The sequence below is a fragment of the Colossoma macropomum genome, unplaced genomic scaffold (assembly GCF_904425465.1).
Source record: "Colossoma macropomum unplaced genomic scaffold, Colossoma_macropomum, whole genome shotgun sequence".
Taxonomy (NCBI): domain Eukaryota; kingdom Metazoa; phylum Chordata; class Actinopteri; order Characiformes; family Serrasalmidae; genus Colossoma; species Colossoma macropomum.
Genome location: NW_023494794.1, coordinates 5,366,406 through 5,385,145, shown reverse-complemented (window position 1 = coordinate 5,385,145; position 18,740 = coordinate 5,366,406). Strand labels below are relative to the sequence as shown.

At 40.6% G+C, this 18,740-nt stretch overlaps 1 protein-coding gene across 1 annotated transcript; it reads right to left on the bottom strand.

Moving 5' to 3' along the window:
* Positions 1-5,754: 5,754 nt before the first annotated feature.
* On the bottom strand, positions 5,755-7,226 carry foxd1 (forkhead box D1). Its single transcript, XM_036580918.1, has one exon. It carries the CDS (start codon positions 7,224-7,226, stop codon positions 6,093-6,095), a length of 1,134 nt encoding a protein of 377 aa, XP_036436811.1. The 3' UTR covers positions 5,755-6,092.
* Positions 7,227-18,740: the final 11,514 nt, after the last annotated feature.

Here is an 18,740-nt window from a genome sequence, read left to right as displayed (position 1 = left end):
TTAAACACCTGAACGTTTTTCGATTTTCCCTCTGAGGGAAAACTGCATTATTTGATTCTTAAATTATTTATTATTTTGTCACAGAAATAGTGATAATTTTGCCTTTTTTGGCGGATTTATGTTTAATATATTTAAAAATATATTTAATCTATTTAGAATACATTTAATATATTTTTTTACATATTTAATATATTTATTTATTTTTATTTTATTTTTTAATTTATTTTCAATGTACATAAACTGTATTCCCGAGAATTTACAGTCTCTGCTGGAAAAATGAAAAAAAAAAAACAAAAACAAAACAAAACAAACAAACAAAAAAAACACACCTGACGTTCGTGCCATCCTTCAACAAAAAACCAGAGCTGTGAAAATAATTGAGATTATTTTATTAGTAAGTACGCAAGTAGGTAATATTTCTTTCCATAGCACCTTATTATTAAAGCTTCTAGTTCCTTTTCACTTTTTTTACTTATGACCTCGCAAACGCACCAGAAAAGCGTTCAGGGCTGTTTCTGAACAGCCTAGTTTTATGGCTAGAAAAGAATAAACTACATTTGCTCTAGTTTTAATTGAATGTAGACCCGCTTCATGTAGAAAAAAGTCTGTTTAATAAACGAGGCCAGTTTTGTGTCATATCTTTGCTCAGCTGTGGCTTATTAGACGCTGACGACCTCTTTAAATGACCGTGGAGCGATTCAGGCTGTGTGAGCGGAGCCCGGTCGCTCTGAGTGGATCGTCTTTCTATTAAAGTACTGGATCTAAAGCTGAGTTATTACAGTGAAGCGCGCTGTCAGACTTTAAGGGCCCAGATCAGAAACTGTACACGTGTCTGTAGATTTGTATCTGCTGACGGTCGGAGGGGAAAAAGGAACATGTAGAGTTGGGAGATTACATCTTGCGCCACGTCAACTCTGTGTGTGTGACCATTTTAATAAATCAGCCAGACTAATACCATTCAACAGGCTAAAACGCTAAATAAAATGTAAATAAACATTTGTGCATAGGCATTGACTCAAAAATGACCACAAGTCTCATCAATATATTCAACCCAACTGACCACGCTGTAAAAATTAATTAAATAAATAAATAAGTAGTTGATATTAGATGAGTTGTTTTCACCTCAAGGACCCACAGAAACCGCAAGTTTCAAAACACACTGTCCACTCCCCAGTCCGTTCAGTCCATAAACTGCAAAAGGCCTCTTTTTTTATTAATTGCTTTTGTGATGTTATGAAAACCTACACTTTTACATATATTCAGCCTAAAGCAGCTTGGCCCCGCCCACTCACACTGAAGTTATAAGGAGTGTTTCAGCCTGGACTGATATTTAAATGACACAACGTTACAATACAGAACAGCCATTCGAATGGCTTTGAATTCACAATATCCCAAATTCTAAGAGATAAAGAAAGGCTAGAACCACATAAATGTGAATTATGTTTATGATACATAAAAGGACGCTGGGAAACTGCATAACTTATAACACATTAGCTTCGTAGCAGTTACTGAATTATTGTGTAGTTACTAAATTAAATATAAATATAAGCTATATTAGTTACTAAGTAATGCTAGTGTCCGAATAAAATGGGTTAAGACAAAAAGCCAGATATAAACGGGTTAACTAATAGAAAGCTAACATAATAATAATAATAATAATAATAATAATAATAATAATGGCCTATTGCATTGTATTATGTTAGTTTTTTATTTGCAGTTCAGTCAGTTGGCTAGGTTACCTTCCTCCAAGTTAAAACGCTGAATAATGATCTCATGTCGTCTGGCTGGACGGTGCAGGGTTATATCTGGCTATAGCATCCATCTTTGCGCCATGTTGGCTCTGACTGGCTGGACGGAGGAAGGGTCAAAATGGAGAGTTATGTTAAATTAATGAGGGAGTGTAGAGGATTGGTGCTGGGTGACTACAGTATGACCCTATTCTCGTCCTCTCTATAGCAGCGCAGCGGTTACATCATCACTATTACAGTCGCCGTGTGTGCGTGCGCGTGTGTGCGCGCGCACTGGCCTACTGAACTGTCTCCACTACTCTCTGCATTCTCTCCGCATCCACAGAGGCACGCGAGGTGCGCATCACTGCGCCTGCGCGCACTTACACACACACACTTACACGCACGCACACACACATACACACACACACACACACAGAGAGAGAGAGAGAGAGAGAGAGAAAGATGCACACGCACAAAACTCGCAATTATCTTTTCGTCCTTCATAGTGCACGAGCCTTTTAGGCCGGTTTATTTTTTGCATCTACGCGCTAAAAATGGTGCGTTTATTAACGACACGCTTTTTGTGCTGACACTATATTCTACAGTTTTCTTCTATTTATGTTTTCTCCTAAAGATTTTTACCAAAACACTCTTAATTCCTTTTTACGTGACCATTTTCCAACCTCTGTTTTAGTCCCTAAGAAGAAGCCCGTCAGTGCAACACTCCTTATAACTTCAGTGTGAGCGGACGGGGCTAAACTGAATAGGCAGCTGTATGAAAGTGTGCTGGTTTTCGTGACGCCGTAAAAAGACTTAATTCAGAACTAACTGTTTGTGCAGCTGAGCTGGCGTTTGCAGATTATTTATTTATTTATTTATTTACTTATTTATTTGCTTGCTTTAATTTAATTTAAAGTGTGGAAAATTAGGGTTATCTGGAAACGGACAGATCTGTGTCCAGGCCAATCTCTGACAGGAGGCTGTGTGATTATATTTAGTGCTAAGAATCTGCCTGGGTTGAGTAAGACGGCGTTCTGGGTGTGTTCAACCGCGCTGTTTTCTTAACATTGATCTGTTTAAAAATGGCACAGCTACACAATGAACGTTCCCTAAATGGCTATTGTCTTGGATACACGCCTCTGTGAACAACCTGTTTTGGTATAGAACTTTTACGTGGAGGTTCTCTAAATTTTAAAAAGGTTCTTCACACAAGAACACGTCTTTAGGAACTGAAGGTGGTTTCGCTCCAAAGAGCCCTTTTGGGCGTCTTTTATTTTTAAGGACGCAGATGTTGTTTTTTTTTGCACATCTGTTTTGAGTGCGCGCGTTTTGTATGGATATTTTCTATATTTCTATGTCTATGGCTTTTAGAAGAATGCGTTTGTGGGTCGAGTAGTGTGTCTGCATTTTCCACCACGAGTCCCAAAGAAGTCGTTCACCCACAGACACCTGGAGACATGGCACGATGGTTATCCCTCCGCCCAGCAGAGCAGCTGTTGGCTCTTTCCATCTACACAAAAGCAAAGATGCCAAAAAGGGCTCTTTGGAGCGATGCCGTAACCACTTTTGGTTCCTTGAAGAACCTCTCAGTGCGAAGTGCAGTGAGACATGCGCGTGTGAGGAACACTTTTAGAGTTTGAGGAACCCCCACATAATGAAGAGATTCTATAGAAATCAAATCTTTCGTAGAAGCCGAGATCAATGGCGGAAGGTTTCATTTTGCAGAGTTTCCATTGCAATTAACGATAGTGGAGTCTGAGTTGAGACCTTGAGGAAGCTCAGTTGGATCTCTATCAGCAGTTTGTTGGGGGTGTAAGAGGGGGGTCTCTCACCCCATCCTGTCTCAGGGCTATGGGGATGGATGTGGGAAAGGCCACAGCAGTGTGCAGGACACGACGAGATGGTGACCGAGCTGATCTCTTTATCTGGCGGGCTATAGGGTCAGCATAGATCTTCTCGGAAAGCGAAAGTGCTTTAGCTCAGGTCAGCTCAGTGTTGATAAAAGCATTTTCTGTGCCTTATTCTGTTGGAAAAAAGTAATGCATGGATTTACTTGATTCAAAGCTAAACTTTAGCACATTTGTTTCTCCCAGTTACCTTCCCTTTACAGCAATGATTGTTTTGAAGTGATGCGTTTTAGTTACATGCAAAATAAGTACATATTCCATTCATGCAAATTCAACGTGTCGCTTTTTTCAGTGTAATCGTCGCTGATCTTACTGGGCTGGTTTTGCTAGTTTAGGCCTTTTGCTGAAAAGCTTTTGCTGTCTTTTTTTTAACGTAGTGAAATAGCAGTTGTAGTTTTAGAAAAGCCAGCAGAACTTTAACACGAGGTTTGTAGAGTCAATACGAATCAATTACGAAGTATATTAAGGTAATAAGGTGTAGCTTATCGCCTGGTTTTAGCTAACAGTCTGATGAGGTGGTAGAATTTGTAATTATGTTACGTTTTCTGTTAGATCTCGACGTCATTTGTATTACCAGCATGTTGTAATAATTGCTTTGTAGTTGTGCGCCCATTATGACGTCTACAACGTTCGATCATTTGTAAACATTTGTTTATCTTAAGTTTTCAGCCCTTTACGTGTCAACAGCGTGCATCGCGTAAGCGTCCTTTCGGAAAAAAAGATTTTAAAAAAACTTGGTCATCCTGATGGGTTTAAGACCCCGGATGTCTCTTCTAGGCCTTTGACAAAATGACTAATACAGAACTATAAAGCCATCCTGTTAAGTTCTAACGTACTTAAGCTTCGTTCTGTTCTATCACACGCACGAGGCTCAGAAAGGCCCGAAAAGCACAAATACACACTCGGACTCGTATAATGTCCTTGGAAAAACAAGCCAGATGTCGTGAAATACTACTTGACCTCCTTCAGTCAGAAAAAAAAGAAACTGATACTGCCACGGCAAAGTAGGCCTACATCATAGAGCATTATCTCACAACAGCATTAGAGTTCAACTGATGGTCCAGCAGAGCTTCTCCTCCTCACATACACACATACTAACACTCTCATACACATCCACGCACTCTCTCTCTCTTCCCTCAAGCGATGCGTGACGCTGTGTGCCCTCACCAAATGCTACTGAAGCAAAAAGCGCAAACATCCACAGGCACAAACAGTAAAGCATTATCCAGCCTATTTATGAGTGCATGACAAACCACACTATTATTATTATTATTATTAATATTATTATTATTATTATTATTATTATTATTATTATTATCATTATTATTATTAACAGACACGGTGCGTGCATAGGCTTATGTAAAGAAAGCATACACACACGGCTCAGTCTGTTGTTGTTGTTGTTGCGGTTCTTTAAGAATTCTTTAGTGAAAGCGACGGTTACATATAGAGCCGTGGCAACTCAAATAACCACCCGAATGGTTTAAATAGTTCTTCTCTGTAATGGAAAACCTGAAAAGAATATTTTAACGGTCCTGTGATGCACCAAAAGGGTTCTGCTGTTGTTACAGGCCCTAGAACATTTTTGGTACTCTATAGAACTCTTACGTAGTATGATTTGAGAAAGATTAGGATGGTTATTTATTTATTGCTAAAAGTAAACCAGTGCTCTGTTTGCTATGTAGCTAGTAGAGAACTACAATTGTAAAACTGCAAGAATTGACGTTTTGCAATTGAATCCAAGCAATTTAGCGCCGCTATTAATGAGTCGATTTCCACGCCACTTCTTTTTTTCTGTAAAACAATATTTATTCTTATTGTAAAACAAACCGTGTAAAAATATCACACTCCGAGTATACAACGTACCAAATAATGTACATTTTTATTACTGATATAAGCACACATTGCATCAAAATTCTCGATGAAATGTTCTTTGTGAATTATCATTACAAAGCACAAATTAAAACAGAGAGAAAGAGAGAGGAGGGGGGAGACTTTAACTTCACCAAGAGCAAAAAACAGCCGAGCCTCCTGCACACAAATCAGAGACTTCTTAAGAGAATTTGGACAGTTTTATCTTCTATTTTGTTCGAGAAACAGAGAGAGAGAGAGAGAGAGAGAGAGAGAGAGAGAGAGAGAACCCTCGCAGTTATCCTGAGATGCCCTGCACTTTATTAGAATCAAACTGGGGATGAAAAGTAGCTCGAACTAAAATGTTAAAAACATAAATATATATCTTATATTTTCACAGCTTGAATATAGGCACGAGGCTTGTTAATGTCCATGATTCAGCTGCGTTTAACAAAACAAAACAATAAAAAAAACAATAAAGAAAAGAAAACAATCAAAAACGATACAAAAATAATCCTACCTTAAACACAGGGAGCGTTTGTGTGTGTCTCTGTCTCTGTTTGTCTCGTCTTTTTTGTTTTTTTTTAAAAAAGAGTTTGCAATTTTAACAGCCGCTCGTGCCGCTGATCATCCGGCCCGCGAAGGCGTCCAGCACGGCCGCAGCACGGCTCGCGCCTCCGGGAGAATGCTGCGGAATAAGCGGCACGGGCGGTGCCGTGACCCCGGGGGAAGTCCGTTGTTGTTGCGGCTGCAAGCTGCTCCCTATCAGGCTCTCGATGGAGAACGGGGAAGACTTGGGGGCGGTGTGCACCGGCGGAGGGGGCGACGAGAGACCCGGGCTCAAAGGCGGGTAGAAGCGGGAGCGCGCGAGCTCGGCCGTGGCGGGCATGAGGGAAGGCGCGGGGATGAGGGTGCCTCCGTGGCGGGTGGGCGCGGGATGCGGCGGGGGAGGAGGCGGCGGCGGCTGTTGTTGCTGTTGTTGCTGCTGCTGCTGTTGGAAGGCGAAGAGCGCGGAGTGCGCGTGGTAGGGCGGCAGTGCGAGGCCGTAGCCGCCGCAAGCGCCGTAAGGTCCGTAGGCATAGGGCCCGTGCGCGTGGCCCGGGAGGAAGGCGGCGGCAGCGGCGGCAGCTGCGGCGGCGGCGGCGGCGGCGTGCTCGCGCAGCAGCTCGGGCGGGTGCTGCCGTTTGAAGCGCTTGCGTCGCCGCAGGAAGCTGCCGTTGTCGAACATGTCGGCCGATTCAGGGTCCAGCGTCCAGTAGTTGCCCTTGCCCGGGTTGCCCGGCTCGCGCGGGATCTTCACGAAGCAGTCGTTAAGCGACAGGTTGTGGCGGATGGAGTTCTGCCACGCGGGGAACTTCTCGCGGTAGTACGGGAAGCGGCCGCTGATGAAGTCGCAGATCTCGCTGAGCGTGAGCCTCTTCTTGGGGCTCTGCAGGATGGCCATGGTGATGAGCGCGATGTATGAGTAGGGCGGCTTGACCAGCGCGCTCTTGCCCGCCGGCCGGCACGCCGACGAGGCCGACGCCACGGACGCCACCGAGATGTCCGCGCACGGCGGCGAGCCGGTGAGCAGCGCGTGCTCGTCGTCGTCGTCCCCGCCGCTGCCGGCGCGCATGCGCGCCACCTCGCTGGCGTAGGCGCGCGCGCGCCCCTCGCATTCGTCGCCCTCGCCCACCACGTCGATGTCCGTGTCCTCCGAGAGCGCGGACGCCTCCGACATGCCGGAGCTCAGAGTCATGGCCCCGGGACTGCGGGGCTGCGGGCGGGCGCGCGCTCCCGGCCCGCGACGATCACGGCTCACCTGCGGGGGGAGGAGCGCTCATACGACGAGGATGATGAAGAGAAGGAGGAGGAGGAAGAGGAGGAGGAGGAGGAGGAAGAGGAAGAGGCGACGGGGCGCTCCCACGGGTCACCGCAGCCATAGACTTCAAATGGAGCGCCGAACGGCAGAACGGACGGCGCCGCGTCCACGCGCCGATCTCAGAGCACAGAGAGCCTCCGACAGGTCCGAGCGGGAGTCCAAAGAGGGCGGACCTCACCGGGGGCTTTATACGAGGCCGCTCGTCACGTGACGCCCAAGCGTCACCATCGCGCTGAAGAGGGGGAGAAAAATAACACCGGGGAGAAAAACCGCTCTGTAGGAAATAACTAAGAACCGGCGATTGACTGAAGTGACTCTGTCCATATGGTGGTCATTCATTCGGCCGCGGAAAACGGTCCACGTCCATTTGAGTCGATTAGAAAGCACTGCTCGCTGCCTGACCCTCCTGAGTGGAAGAGTGAAGAAGCCCGAGCACATGGTGACCGGTAGGACCCTCCCTCCCGCGCTCTCACTCTGTTTACACCACAACGCAGCCTACAGCCTCTATAGCGCGACTCAGGAGCCGCGTTAGATCTGCGATAAAGCGGGCGTTAGAGAGGGTGATGGTCTTTTTGGACCGGAGCGCCTCACTGAAGGGGTCGCGCTTTTACACGCGAGCTATGCGTGACACGGAGGAGGAGATCGAGCTGCTCCGCGAGCCAAGCGGGCCGGAAACAGCTCAACTGTTCAGTAGCATCAGTCACGCGGAGGAGCGCGCGCGAGAAAGAGAGGACCAGGATAACAAGCCTATTTATCTTCAGCAGTATTTATAGGACATAACTGTGCACCATCAGGTTATATTCATAGTTATATATCAAAATAGATGAATATGTAATGTATAATACATTTATAATGTATATATTAATGATATAAATATTGTTTATGTAATTAAATGTAGACTTATGTTGAAGGTAATGAAACAAATTTTATTATAAATATAAATCTTTTAAAAAAAAACTTCTAACGTTATATGAACTTTTAATACACACACACACACACACAGACAGACACACACACACACAGACAGACACACACACACACACAAACACACACACACACAGACAGACACACACATATATATATATATATATATATATATATATATATATATATATATATGTATGTGTGTGTGTGTAATTATTTATTAATTAAATTGTAAAAATATTGAATGAGATTATCATCTTACTATTATTATTATTATTATTATTATTATTATGCAATAGTTACTTGCAAATATATAATATATAAATATATATTATATTATAACATCCAAGACACTGAATGTGACAAAGTCAAAACTTTTTTTACTAATTTTTTACTAATAATTTAATAATTACTTTCTTTAATATTTAAATCAGAATGTTCGTAGTGGTTTTTGTTCGTTTATAAAAAAAACACTTTTGCTACCATCATCCTTGAAAACGGGTATAAAGATCCTCCTTATTTAATAGCTCGAAAAACCCGGATAAGATTATTATCCTAATAGACTAGTTTAATGTATAGACTGTTAGCATCTGGACTCGCAACTGCGGCACGATCTATATTCTTTCTTTCTTTCTTTCTTTCTTTCTTTTGTCCTGGCTATATTTACAATATGTATATATACACACACATATATATATATATATATATATATATATGTATGTGTGTGTGTGTGTGTGTGTGTGTGTGTGTGTGTGTGTGGAGAGAGAGAGAGAGACTACAGTACACTATACATGCTACATATATTTACATATATTCATAAATTGACTGACATAAATTGAATCAACATAATGTTTATTCAGGCCTTAAATATAGAGGGCTCTCTCTCTGTCTTTCTCTCTCTGTCTCTCTTTCTCTCTCTGTCTCTCTCTCTCTCTCTCTCTCTCTAATATATATTCCCGTTTGTCGGAGAGCGCAGAATTAAACTGTGTTTGCGCGTTTATTTGAGCTGTTAAAGCTCCTCACCGTCACACTCAGATCATGTGCGGCTCCTGCTGCTGGTGTAAGAAGCGCTCAGGAGGCAGTGAAGAGATGAAGAGCCGCTCCAGTAAAGCAGGTTATTAAGGACAGTTTGCGGCCGAAGTGATGAGCGGACAGTGAGCCGGCAGACACACAGCGCAGCTCCGCACAGCCGAACTGAGGGCGGACGGAGGGCAGAGACGGAGAGAGCCGCTCAGAGATGAGTATAATTAGGCCTTTTTACTGCGGCGCTGTGTTAGTTCTGGAGGGAGCAGCAGGGATGAGAGGGCATTTCTGCAGGATGGAAAAAACATCTGGACGGTTTTATGGCACCTCGTGCGGTCAGACTTGTGTGTTTAGGCTCGGCTCGTTTTATTCCGTGTTTGTTTCTCTGCTGCGTCTCTGAGGCTCACATCGCCATCTAGCGGCCGGACTCCTGCACCTGCACCCTCACTGCGCTCCTCTTCATCACCAGAGAGAGAGAGCGCTGAGCTCAGCTCATTCACTTAGCTATGTTTGTTTATTTGTTTTATTATGTATGTGTTTATTATGTTTTAACATTTAACGTTTGTTTTTTTGCATATTTCATATTTCTTTATTTTTTCATTAGTCTTTAATGTATTTTAGCCATAATAATAATAATAGTAATTAACTTTAATTTGCTTGCTAATATATTATTTTCTTTGTTTATATATTTAACATTTCCTTACGTTTATATTTATATGTTCTTATTTATTTCTTATTTATTTGCTTATTTTGTTGTTTATTTATTCATATTTACTTGTATATTTATCTATTTCCGTTTTTCTTTAATGCTTATTTATTTATTTGTCTATTTTTAATTTGCTTATTATATTACTGCTTATTTATATATTTGTTTTTCTGCCTCCTTATTTGTTCATAGCCTATTTTTTCTATTTATTTGCTTATTTGTCTGCTTATTTATGTGCTTCTCTTTTTGCTTGTTCATTTGCTTATTTAATTGGAATATTTTATTTTTATTTATTTATTGAATATATCTTCCCTTTTATACTTTAGTAAGGCTGTGTGTGAGTTTATGTACGAAATGAAGGATACACACACACACACACACACACACACACACACACACGCACACACACACACACACACACACACACACCGTAAAAACGGGTTAAACTTTAGGTTAGAACGATTTAGATCGTTGATCAGTTCATTTGCGTTCAACGTTTTAACTCAACTCAACATTTTAAGCTCAGCAGTTTCGCTGCTTCCTATTTCAGTTAAAATCAGGCGGTTCTGTTTGATCTGCTCCTCAGCTCACAGCACTGTCTAATTACAGTGTTGCTCCACTATTGATTCACATACTTTGAGCTTTTCATGCACTCAAAAAAACTTGTATGAACTTAAATCAGTTATACAACACATTTCCATTTGATCAGATAGAGCAGAGTCAGCATACAACGACTTTATTACCTCAACATAATATTCAACTGTTGATGAGACAAAATTTAAACATTTCATTCACTTTATTTCAGTTACACTGGAGTGGAATTCTCTTTGGCTCAACATGAACAATATTCATTTACTGAAATGAACTTTCATTCGTTTTTATGTAAAAAAAAGAAGACTTAATTAATACATTACATGATGACATATTTTCAGTGTGTAAGTCCAGCAACACTGCTGGCTTTTTAATTAAAGAAACTTAATCATGAATGGCAAATCTTTTGAATATCCACAGAAAAAAAATGATCCAATTACAGAAAAATAAGTGAACATTTTTAATCAGAAGGTTTCACAGCTGTGGTGTGTACTTAAAACTAAGACGAAAAGAAAGAAAACAGCTGTTTTTCTGTGCGCCACAAAACGGATCTACGTACGCGCGTTAGAATAAATAACAGTCTAAGAAAATAACTTCAGCAATTAAATGATCTTCGAAATGATCTCCTAAATAACCTCTTTAATCTTCAAATCCATTAGATCATTGAAAGGGAAGCAGACGGCGCTGTGTGTCAGGTTCCCTCTGAATCGGTCTGTGGAGGAAGTGTTAGAAGTTTGGAGAAAGCGAGACTTTCAGCTGAAGTTAATGATTAAACCGAGCCAAACCAGCTCGAGGAGCTCATTACACTTCATCTGCTTTTTGCTTTGTTTTGTAGCATTTAAGTTTTGTGTTTCGTTCTCAGTGACTGGTGAGCTCGCTGTGGCCTCGCTGCTGTGTGTGAGGAGTGTGCGAGGAGTGTGTGTGTCCGGCAGAGCTGAGTAACTCAGACCCATGAAAGGAGAGAGCTGAATATTCCTGGCGGGCAGTGTGTGATAGTGTAGTCTGGTATCTGTGTCTGAATGATTCTCTATGCGTGTAGAAACCATTGCTTTGTAAAATACGTAGTGTATAAGGAGAGCTTGAGAATTTCAGAGCTGCAGCTTGAAGGAGAAGTCCACCAACATTTTTTTAAAATCTGCATAGTTCAGCCTTTGAGATGTAAACAAAGTCGTTCAGAGTGGTTTGATGCGAAATGCTTCGTTCTACATAGACTTACTAAGTCAGAATTGTGGTGGTGGTAGGAACCGAATATAGCCATTTTATTTACCATCCAAGACAATCAGTGAATCTGCACTCTTAAAAAGTTGGTTCTTCAACGGTTCTTAAGTGAGATAAAAACGTTGTTATCTTGAGATCACAAGATAATCAATTCGTTATCTCAAGATAACAATGCAGAAAATTATAGCAACAGCTCCTGGCCTCTCCAGACTTCCGTACCTGTGTGTGTAGATTCTGTTCTTACCTAAGAACATATCCCAAATAAGAACACATTGGTGAATGTTAACTGCATAAGTAGGTTTTAAGTAGAAATTTCCACTTAAGAATGGTTGGTGAATGAGGCTCAGTGCTTCTATATAGAACCATGAACACTCAAAGAAGCTTTTGCATGCTTACATGGTTTTTTGCATGGTGAAATGGTTCTTCAGATAGATGGAGAACGTGTTATACTGTGTATGGTTTTATATAGCACCAAAAAGGGCTCTGCTGTTGTTACAGTATCAAGCTTGTAACAGTGGGAGAACTCTTTTTGGTGCTACATAGAACCATCTTTCAATTCTCCATGAATTTAAAGAACTATTTCTCCATGCAACGAACCACTTAAGCATGAAATGGTTCTATATAGAACCAAATAGAACCATTCATTTTACTAAAGAACCCATGAAGAACCATCCTTTTTAAGAAGGATAACATCATAAAAACACATTGGTGCTATATACAGCCATTTTCAAAAATGTTCTTTAAAGAAGCGCATACTTTCTTTTTCAGTCTGAAAAAACATTTCACCATGCAAAGAAACATGCAGATGGTTCTTTGAGTTTTTATGGTTCTATATCGAACCATTGTCTGTACTATACCCCGTGACCCAGGAGGATAAGTGGCTTAGAAGGTGTGTGCGTGTGGTGTGTGTGTGTGTGTGTGCGTGTGTGTGTATGTGTCTGTATGTGTCTTCTATAGAACCCTTGGAGGGGCATCTTGTTTAAGAGTGTACATGTCTTGTGTATTTTTATTTGTAATGTTCATGATGGAAACATTGTGGCAAATCTTTTTCTTTGAGGACTGTTTCGCCTCTGCATCATAAATGGACCAATCACACAGAAATTTAGAAAAGTCGGTGGAATTCCCCTTTAATCTGGGTCTCCGCAGCCTGTGTGGGAGGAAACCACATCCAGGAGGTGAGCTGGAGCTTTCTGTGCCACATGGTACCAAGAAAGCATTTATTACTGCTCAGCACACTGGCACTGACTGAGAAAGAGGCCACAAGTCAAAGAGTCTCAACGGCAGAAGGCTTACAGGCGGGCCAAGTAACGCGTTATGGGCGTGGCCAATGGTGCGTTGTGCACGGACGTGAAGAGTTGAGCAGAATTTAAATGGAAATTCCACCAATTATTCAACATTTCTACATCATTCAAACATTTAGATGTAAACTAAGTCATTCAGAGTGGTTTGATGTGAAATGGTTCACTGTAAAGAAACTAACTAACTCTTTACAGTGGCAGTGAGGAACCAGAGGTGCAAACATAGCCAATTATTTACTATCCAAATAGACCAGTTAACCTACATGTGTCATCTGAGTTTTATAGACAATGCTAATGATGGTAAAACCGTCGTCTTTGGGTGCTATTTTGCTGTAAGTACCACTTCAGCATTAATGACTTTATAACACATTTTAAGCCAAATTCTCTTAGAACTATAAAAAAAAGATGTTTCAGATAGCAGGCAGGATATTCATAACCATTTTGTGCAATGTCATCCTGTGAGGTAGCTCTCAGAGTTTTTAGAGGCACGTCTGGTTCTAATCACCACTGCTGTGAACAATTCTGACTCATAAGTGTTCTGGATTGGATGGTGGATTGGAGCGTTTCACATCAAACCGCACTGAATGAATAGATAAACTATTAAATTATGAAGAATAGATATACTAATAATTATGAAAAATCACAAGTACTAAAAATTCCTTAATGCTCTGCAAATCGTAAGCAATATGACTACAAGTTGGGATGAACATTGTGTTCCACATTCATAAGACAAAACTAGCTATTAATGCATATTTATGAGGGCTTTGAGCCTCCCTACAGAAAAGGTCCACCAATATGGCCATAACGTCCAAAATCATTCAGTTAGTTTTGGACAAAGTGCAACCTTCAAGTCTTCTTTAATACTACTTTTTATTATTATTATTATTATGATTATTATTACAGTTTTTTATTCTGCACACAATTTTCATTAACATTGCATATGAGCCAAAACATTCTGAACATCTGCCTAATATGTTGTTGGTCCTTTGTATGCCACTAAAACAGTAAACCACCGAGGCCTGGACTCTACAAGACCTATGAGGGCACCTGTGGTATCTGACACCAGCAGATCCCCGCAAGTTGTGAGGTAGGGCCACTGCGGATCGGACTTGTTGTTCCAGCACATCCTACAGATGCTGAATCAGATTGCGATTTGGAGGCCAGAGCAACATCTTGAACTCTTCGTCATGTTCTTCAAACCATTCCTGAACAATGTGTGCAGTGTGGCAGGGCACATTATCCTGCTGAAAGAGCCCACTGCCATCAGGGAATACAATTGCCATGAATCGCCCTCCCACAGTGCATCTGGGTGCCATCACCTTCCCAGGCAAACAGAGCACATGTACACAACCATCAACATGATGTAAATATTTCTATGACTTGAGCCACAGTAGCCTTTCTTTTGCCAATCAGCTTTCATTGCCCTTGCACATTGATGAGCCTTGGGCGCCCTGTTGCCGGTTCGTGCTTTGTCCCTCCTCGAACCACTGTTGGTAGGTATTCACTGTTCCTGAGTGGGAGCGTCCCACAAGCCTTGCTGTACCGGAGATGCTCTGACCCAGTCGTCTGGCCATAACAAATTGGCATTTATCAAAGTAGCTCAGGTCTTCATGGCTGCCCATCTCTCCCACATCCAACCTATCGACTGCAAGAACTGACTGTTCACTCACCGTCTAATACAGTTCTCTCCACTCCTGGTCCTGCAGAGTTTAGTTCCAACCTCTATCCATTAAGCTGCCCTGCCCCTTATTTAATTCTAATACATCTGATCCAGCCAATCAGGGACTTGGCTACTGAAATGACTTCATTAACCCTGCTAGCTTGCTAGTTAGCATGCTAAAGGCTACACAGCTAACAATAATAAAGGCACTTCACAGTTCTACACCAAGTCTACAGCCAGACAAAGTCATAATTTTATATACATTATGTAAAAACTTTTTTTTTACAAACAGTTTTGTTTTGCAATGTTTGCGTGGTAGCTGATTAGCACACTATGGCTAACTTGCTGAGGCTGTGCATGTTCTACCTCAACAATCTGCTCCTCTCCTCTTCTGCCGCAAATGGCTACTTGTGTGACCTGGATATGACAAACACCCGAGGGGTGAGTCAAATTGGCTGATGGCTTAAAAGTTAAAAATATTGAAACAGGGCTCTTTACTTAGGTTGGAGAAAAGAGGCCTACAGCAAACAGCCCATAGCAGGTTAACCCTGCCCATTCATGCTGAAGTTGTAAAGAGTGTTTCACTCTAGGCTGCTTTTGGGGTAAGGAACAATACAGGTTAGCCAATAAGAACAGAAGTCATTTACATATGTCAGTTTCAAAGGCAGAGTAACAAAAACAGCCTGTTTAATCCTAAGGTATAAAGACAGGCTGGAAAATGATCATGTAGAAGTGAATTATGACTTCTTTTGATGCAAAAAAACACACAAATATCATGAGTGGATCTCAAGAGAAAAAAAAATAAATCTGAGAAAAATGTAGGATATGAGACCTTTTAAGCATGGAATGTGTTGTCTGTTAATCCAGGGTGTGTTGTACTGACATGTTAGTTTAGGCTAAGCATTCAGTATCACTGGTAGGCTAGCTGGCTTTAACCCCCACCGGTTTCCCCTACTTACCCAGTTCTCTGGCTAACCACCAAGCACTCAGTTTTATACTTTTTTGCCAATAAAGGATAAATCACATGGTTTAATGATGCTAACCTCTTCTTCATTGATGCCACAGTATGACATTCTTTGCCAAAGCCTTTATTTTTGACTGACTGAAAAAGGCAGGTGTGCTGGGTCTGTACATCATCACGTGAATGCCAGTGTGCTTGTTAATGTCAATTGTACCAAACATGTAATGCTTTAACAGCTAATGCTTGTTTGTTGTTTCTCATTTTTTCATTTTCTCTGCAATTTTACTCATTTTCAATTCTACTAGCATGGTCTCCCTCAGTAACACAATGCTACCAACGCTAGGAGGATGAAAGCTAGCACAAGCTTTTTCTAAGTTACATAAAGCATAACTGCATTTTTTCAAACTGCCACTAACACAGTTTCACTGGACAGGTCAGTGCGATTGGAGGAAAACACTAACTTCCAATTTTGTTAAATCAGCTAATAGACACCTGAGTTTGCTAGCATTATGCTGAATGATGGAGACAAAGGAGGGCCAATTACGTTCTCTTCCAGCAACAAATGGCAGTGATTTTAGTGATGATAGTGCCAACACAAAGATATAACAATATAACATAAATTTTATGTATGTGCATTTAGCTTGCACTTTTTTCGTGCAGCACTGCTGACATGCTGTTGTGTGATGTAGCGTGTTTGGCATAGCAGCCTCACTGATCACATCATGCCACATTAAATTAGATTGTTATCCTCTTATTTTTCTCACACATGGACCAACCCATATGCTGATACTCCAGGCTCACTCATCACATTATCTTTTACAAGCTTATATTTAACTCATTTGTGGCTAGCAGTGGCGAAACATTAGGGTCTTCTAGGCCTTCTCTGAATGATTAAACTAAACTAAAAATACATGCCATGTCATTTTTAGTTTGTTGTTATTTAATAGAATCATTTAGCTTGTTGCAAAAGAAATTTCATTGTAGTGATACTCTCATTTCATTTTTAGGTTTTGATTGCAAATAAAAGGGATCAAATCTTGAAACGCCCAAAGGAAAACAGTCCAGTCAGAATTGTTTTTTTGTCTGAGGTATCTAGGCAGATACAGCCAATCAATTTCTTCCATTGGTTAGGAGCTGAACTGAAGGCCTTGTGCTTTAAATCAACTGCCAACGAAGTTAGGAAGTGACAGGAATCAACTAATAACATTTTAGATTCTGATGGGTGGGACCACTTTTTTGAGAAAACATTTCAAAGATTTTGGGTAAGAGGTCGCTGCTAAGTCCATGTCAATGCAGTCCTTGCTCAAGTCTGCAATATTGTCATATAAAGGGCACTTTGTGAGCTTGTTTATGAGCTTCAAATGTCTGTGTTTAATCTAGAACAGCCAAAAAAAATTCTTGTGTGTCAGCATTAGCTTAGCGATAACATACTGTTAGAATGCTAGTAGAAATTAGCATTATGGTGAAGGTATTTTTTTTTGTTTGTTTGTTTTAACAGAGTTTTGACATTTACCACCCAAACTGAAGCCCTATCTCTAAGTGTAACTTATAGTTTATGTTCAACTTGCAGGCCACATGGTAAAACACCTGCTGTTTAATTAAAAGAGAATTGACTGAATTGACTGAAATTCACTGAATTTTTCTAGGATTCTACATAATTAAGTTAAAGTCATTCAGAGTGGTGAAATGATGTGAATTCCCCTTTAACTCTCATCCCGGTTGGACTTTTATGAAGACTGTTGGTGTTGTAGGTTTTAATTTAACAGTATTGATCGTCTGTTTTTCACCACATTCTTTTCTCTTTCCCCAAAGGTCATTTGTTCACACAGGTACTCAGACAGAATTGGACACAGTCGGAGTTCTAAACATTTGTTGTCTCTTTCTGATGATTCAGTGGAGTGAATTCATGTGGAGTGATTACTTTTAGTCCTGGACACAATCAAGCCATTAACGGTGATCCTCCTTTGGAAAGTTATGCTGCATACAACTGGAACAAAGTCCCAGACCTTCAAGGTGCCCCGAATGTAGTGAATTTTAAATCCAGGTTAAATACATTTCTCTTTTCATGTGCCTTTTATGTTTTATTAATTTGCTTTTATGCACTTTGCACTTCATTTTAATTATTTTGTTTTATTTCCTTAAACTATTGTACTTTGTATCTTCTTAGCATTTCATTATTCCATTTCTTTTACTTTGCATTTATATTGTATTCACTCTTAAGCACTTTGTCTTTATTTTTCTTTTTATTGTTCTTTTTGCTTTATTTATATAAGGCAGATTGAAATGCCTTTGTATATGAAATGTGCTACATAAATAAACTCACAATGCCTTGCCTTAGTAATTGCTCCCTTAGTTACTCAATCAACCAGTTAACCAAACTGGTTGATTGGTGCCAGCCCTGTTGAATCTAAACATAACAAAACCTTTCCAGCCATGTGAAGTAAACTAGCAGGTCTCAATAAACAGCACACTATAATGCAATCACAAGAAAATCCAGAAGAGATGAGATAGAGAGTTAAATTAAAATATATCAATCTGGAAAGGATTACAAAGTAACCACAGTTAGAGACATCATCCCCAAAATGGAGATAACTTGGAACAGAGGTGAATCTTCCCAGAAGTTGCTGGCCTACCAAAATTCCTCTAAGAGCACAGCAATGACTCATTAGGGAAGTCAGCGATTTTATACTTAAAGGAATCAATATTTTCTTGATGTAAAAACAGAACATCATACACCAGCACTCTAAACACTACATAAAAGCAACTATTCTGTCTGTTCTTGGGTTTATACTTGTATTTATTTCTTATTGTGGCTCAGTGCAGACATCTTTCACTGGCAGGTGAAATCCTGAAGTTCATAATTGAAGGTCTTAATCAGAGATAAGCAACAATGTCAATGTTTCAATCAAAGATAATCAATAGGTATTTTTTATAGAAAGTAAAGTAAAAGAAACTCATCTCAAGAAGTACTTCAAAAAATTTACCCAATGCTTATATTCAGAAATTTCAT

Bases quoted from the DNA above. Each gene is read 5' to 3' on its own strand.
- foxd1 (XM_036580918.1), bottom strand. From the start codon at position 7,226: ATGACTCTGAGCTCCGGCATGTCGGAGGCGTCCGCGCTCTCGGAGGAC.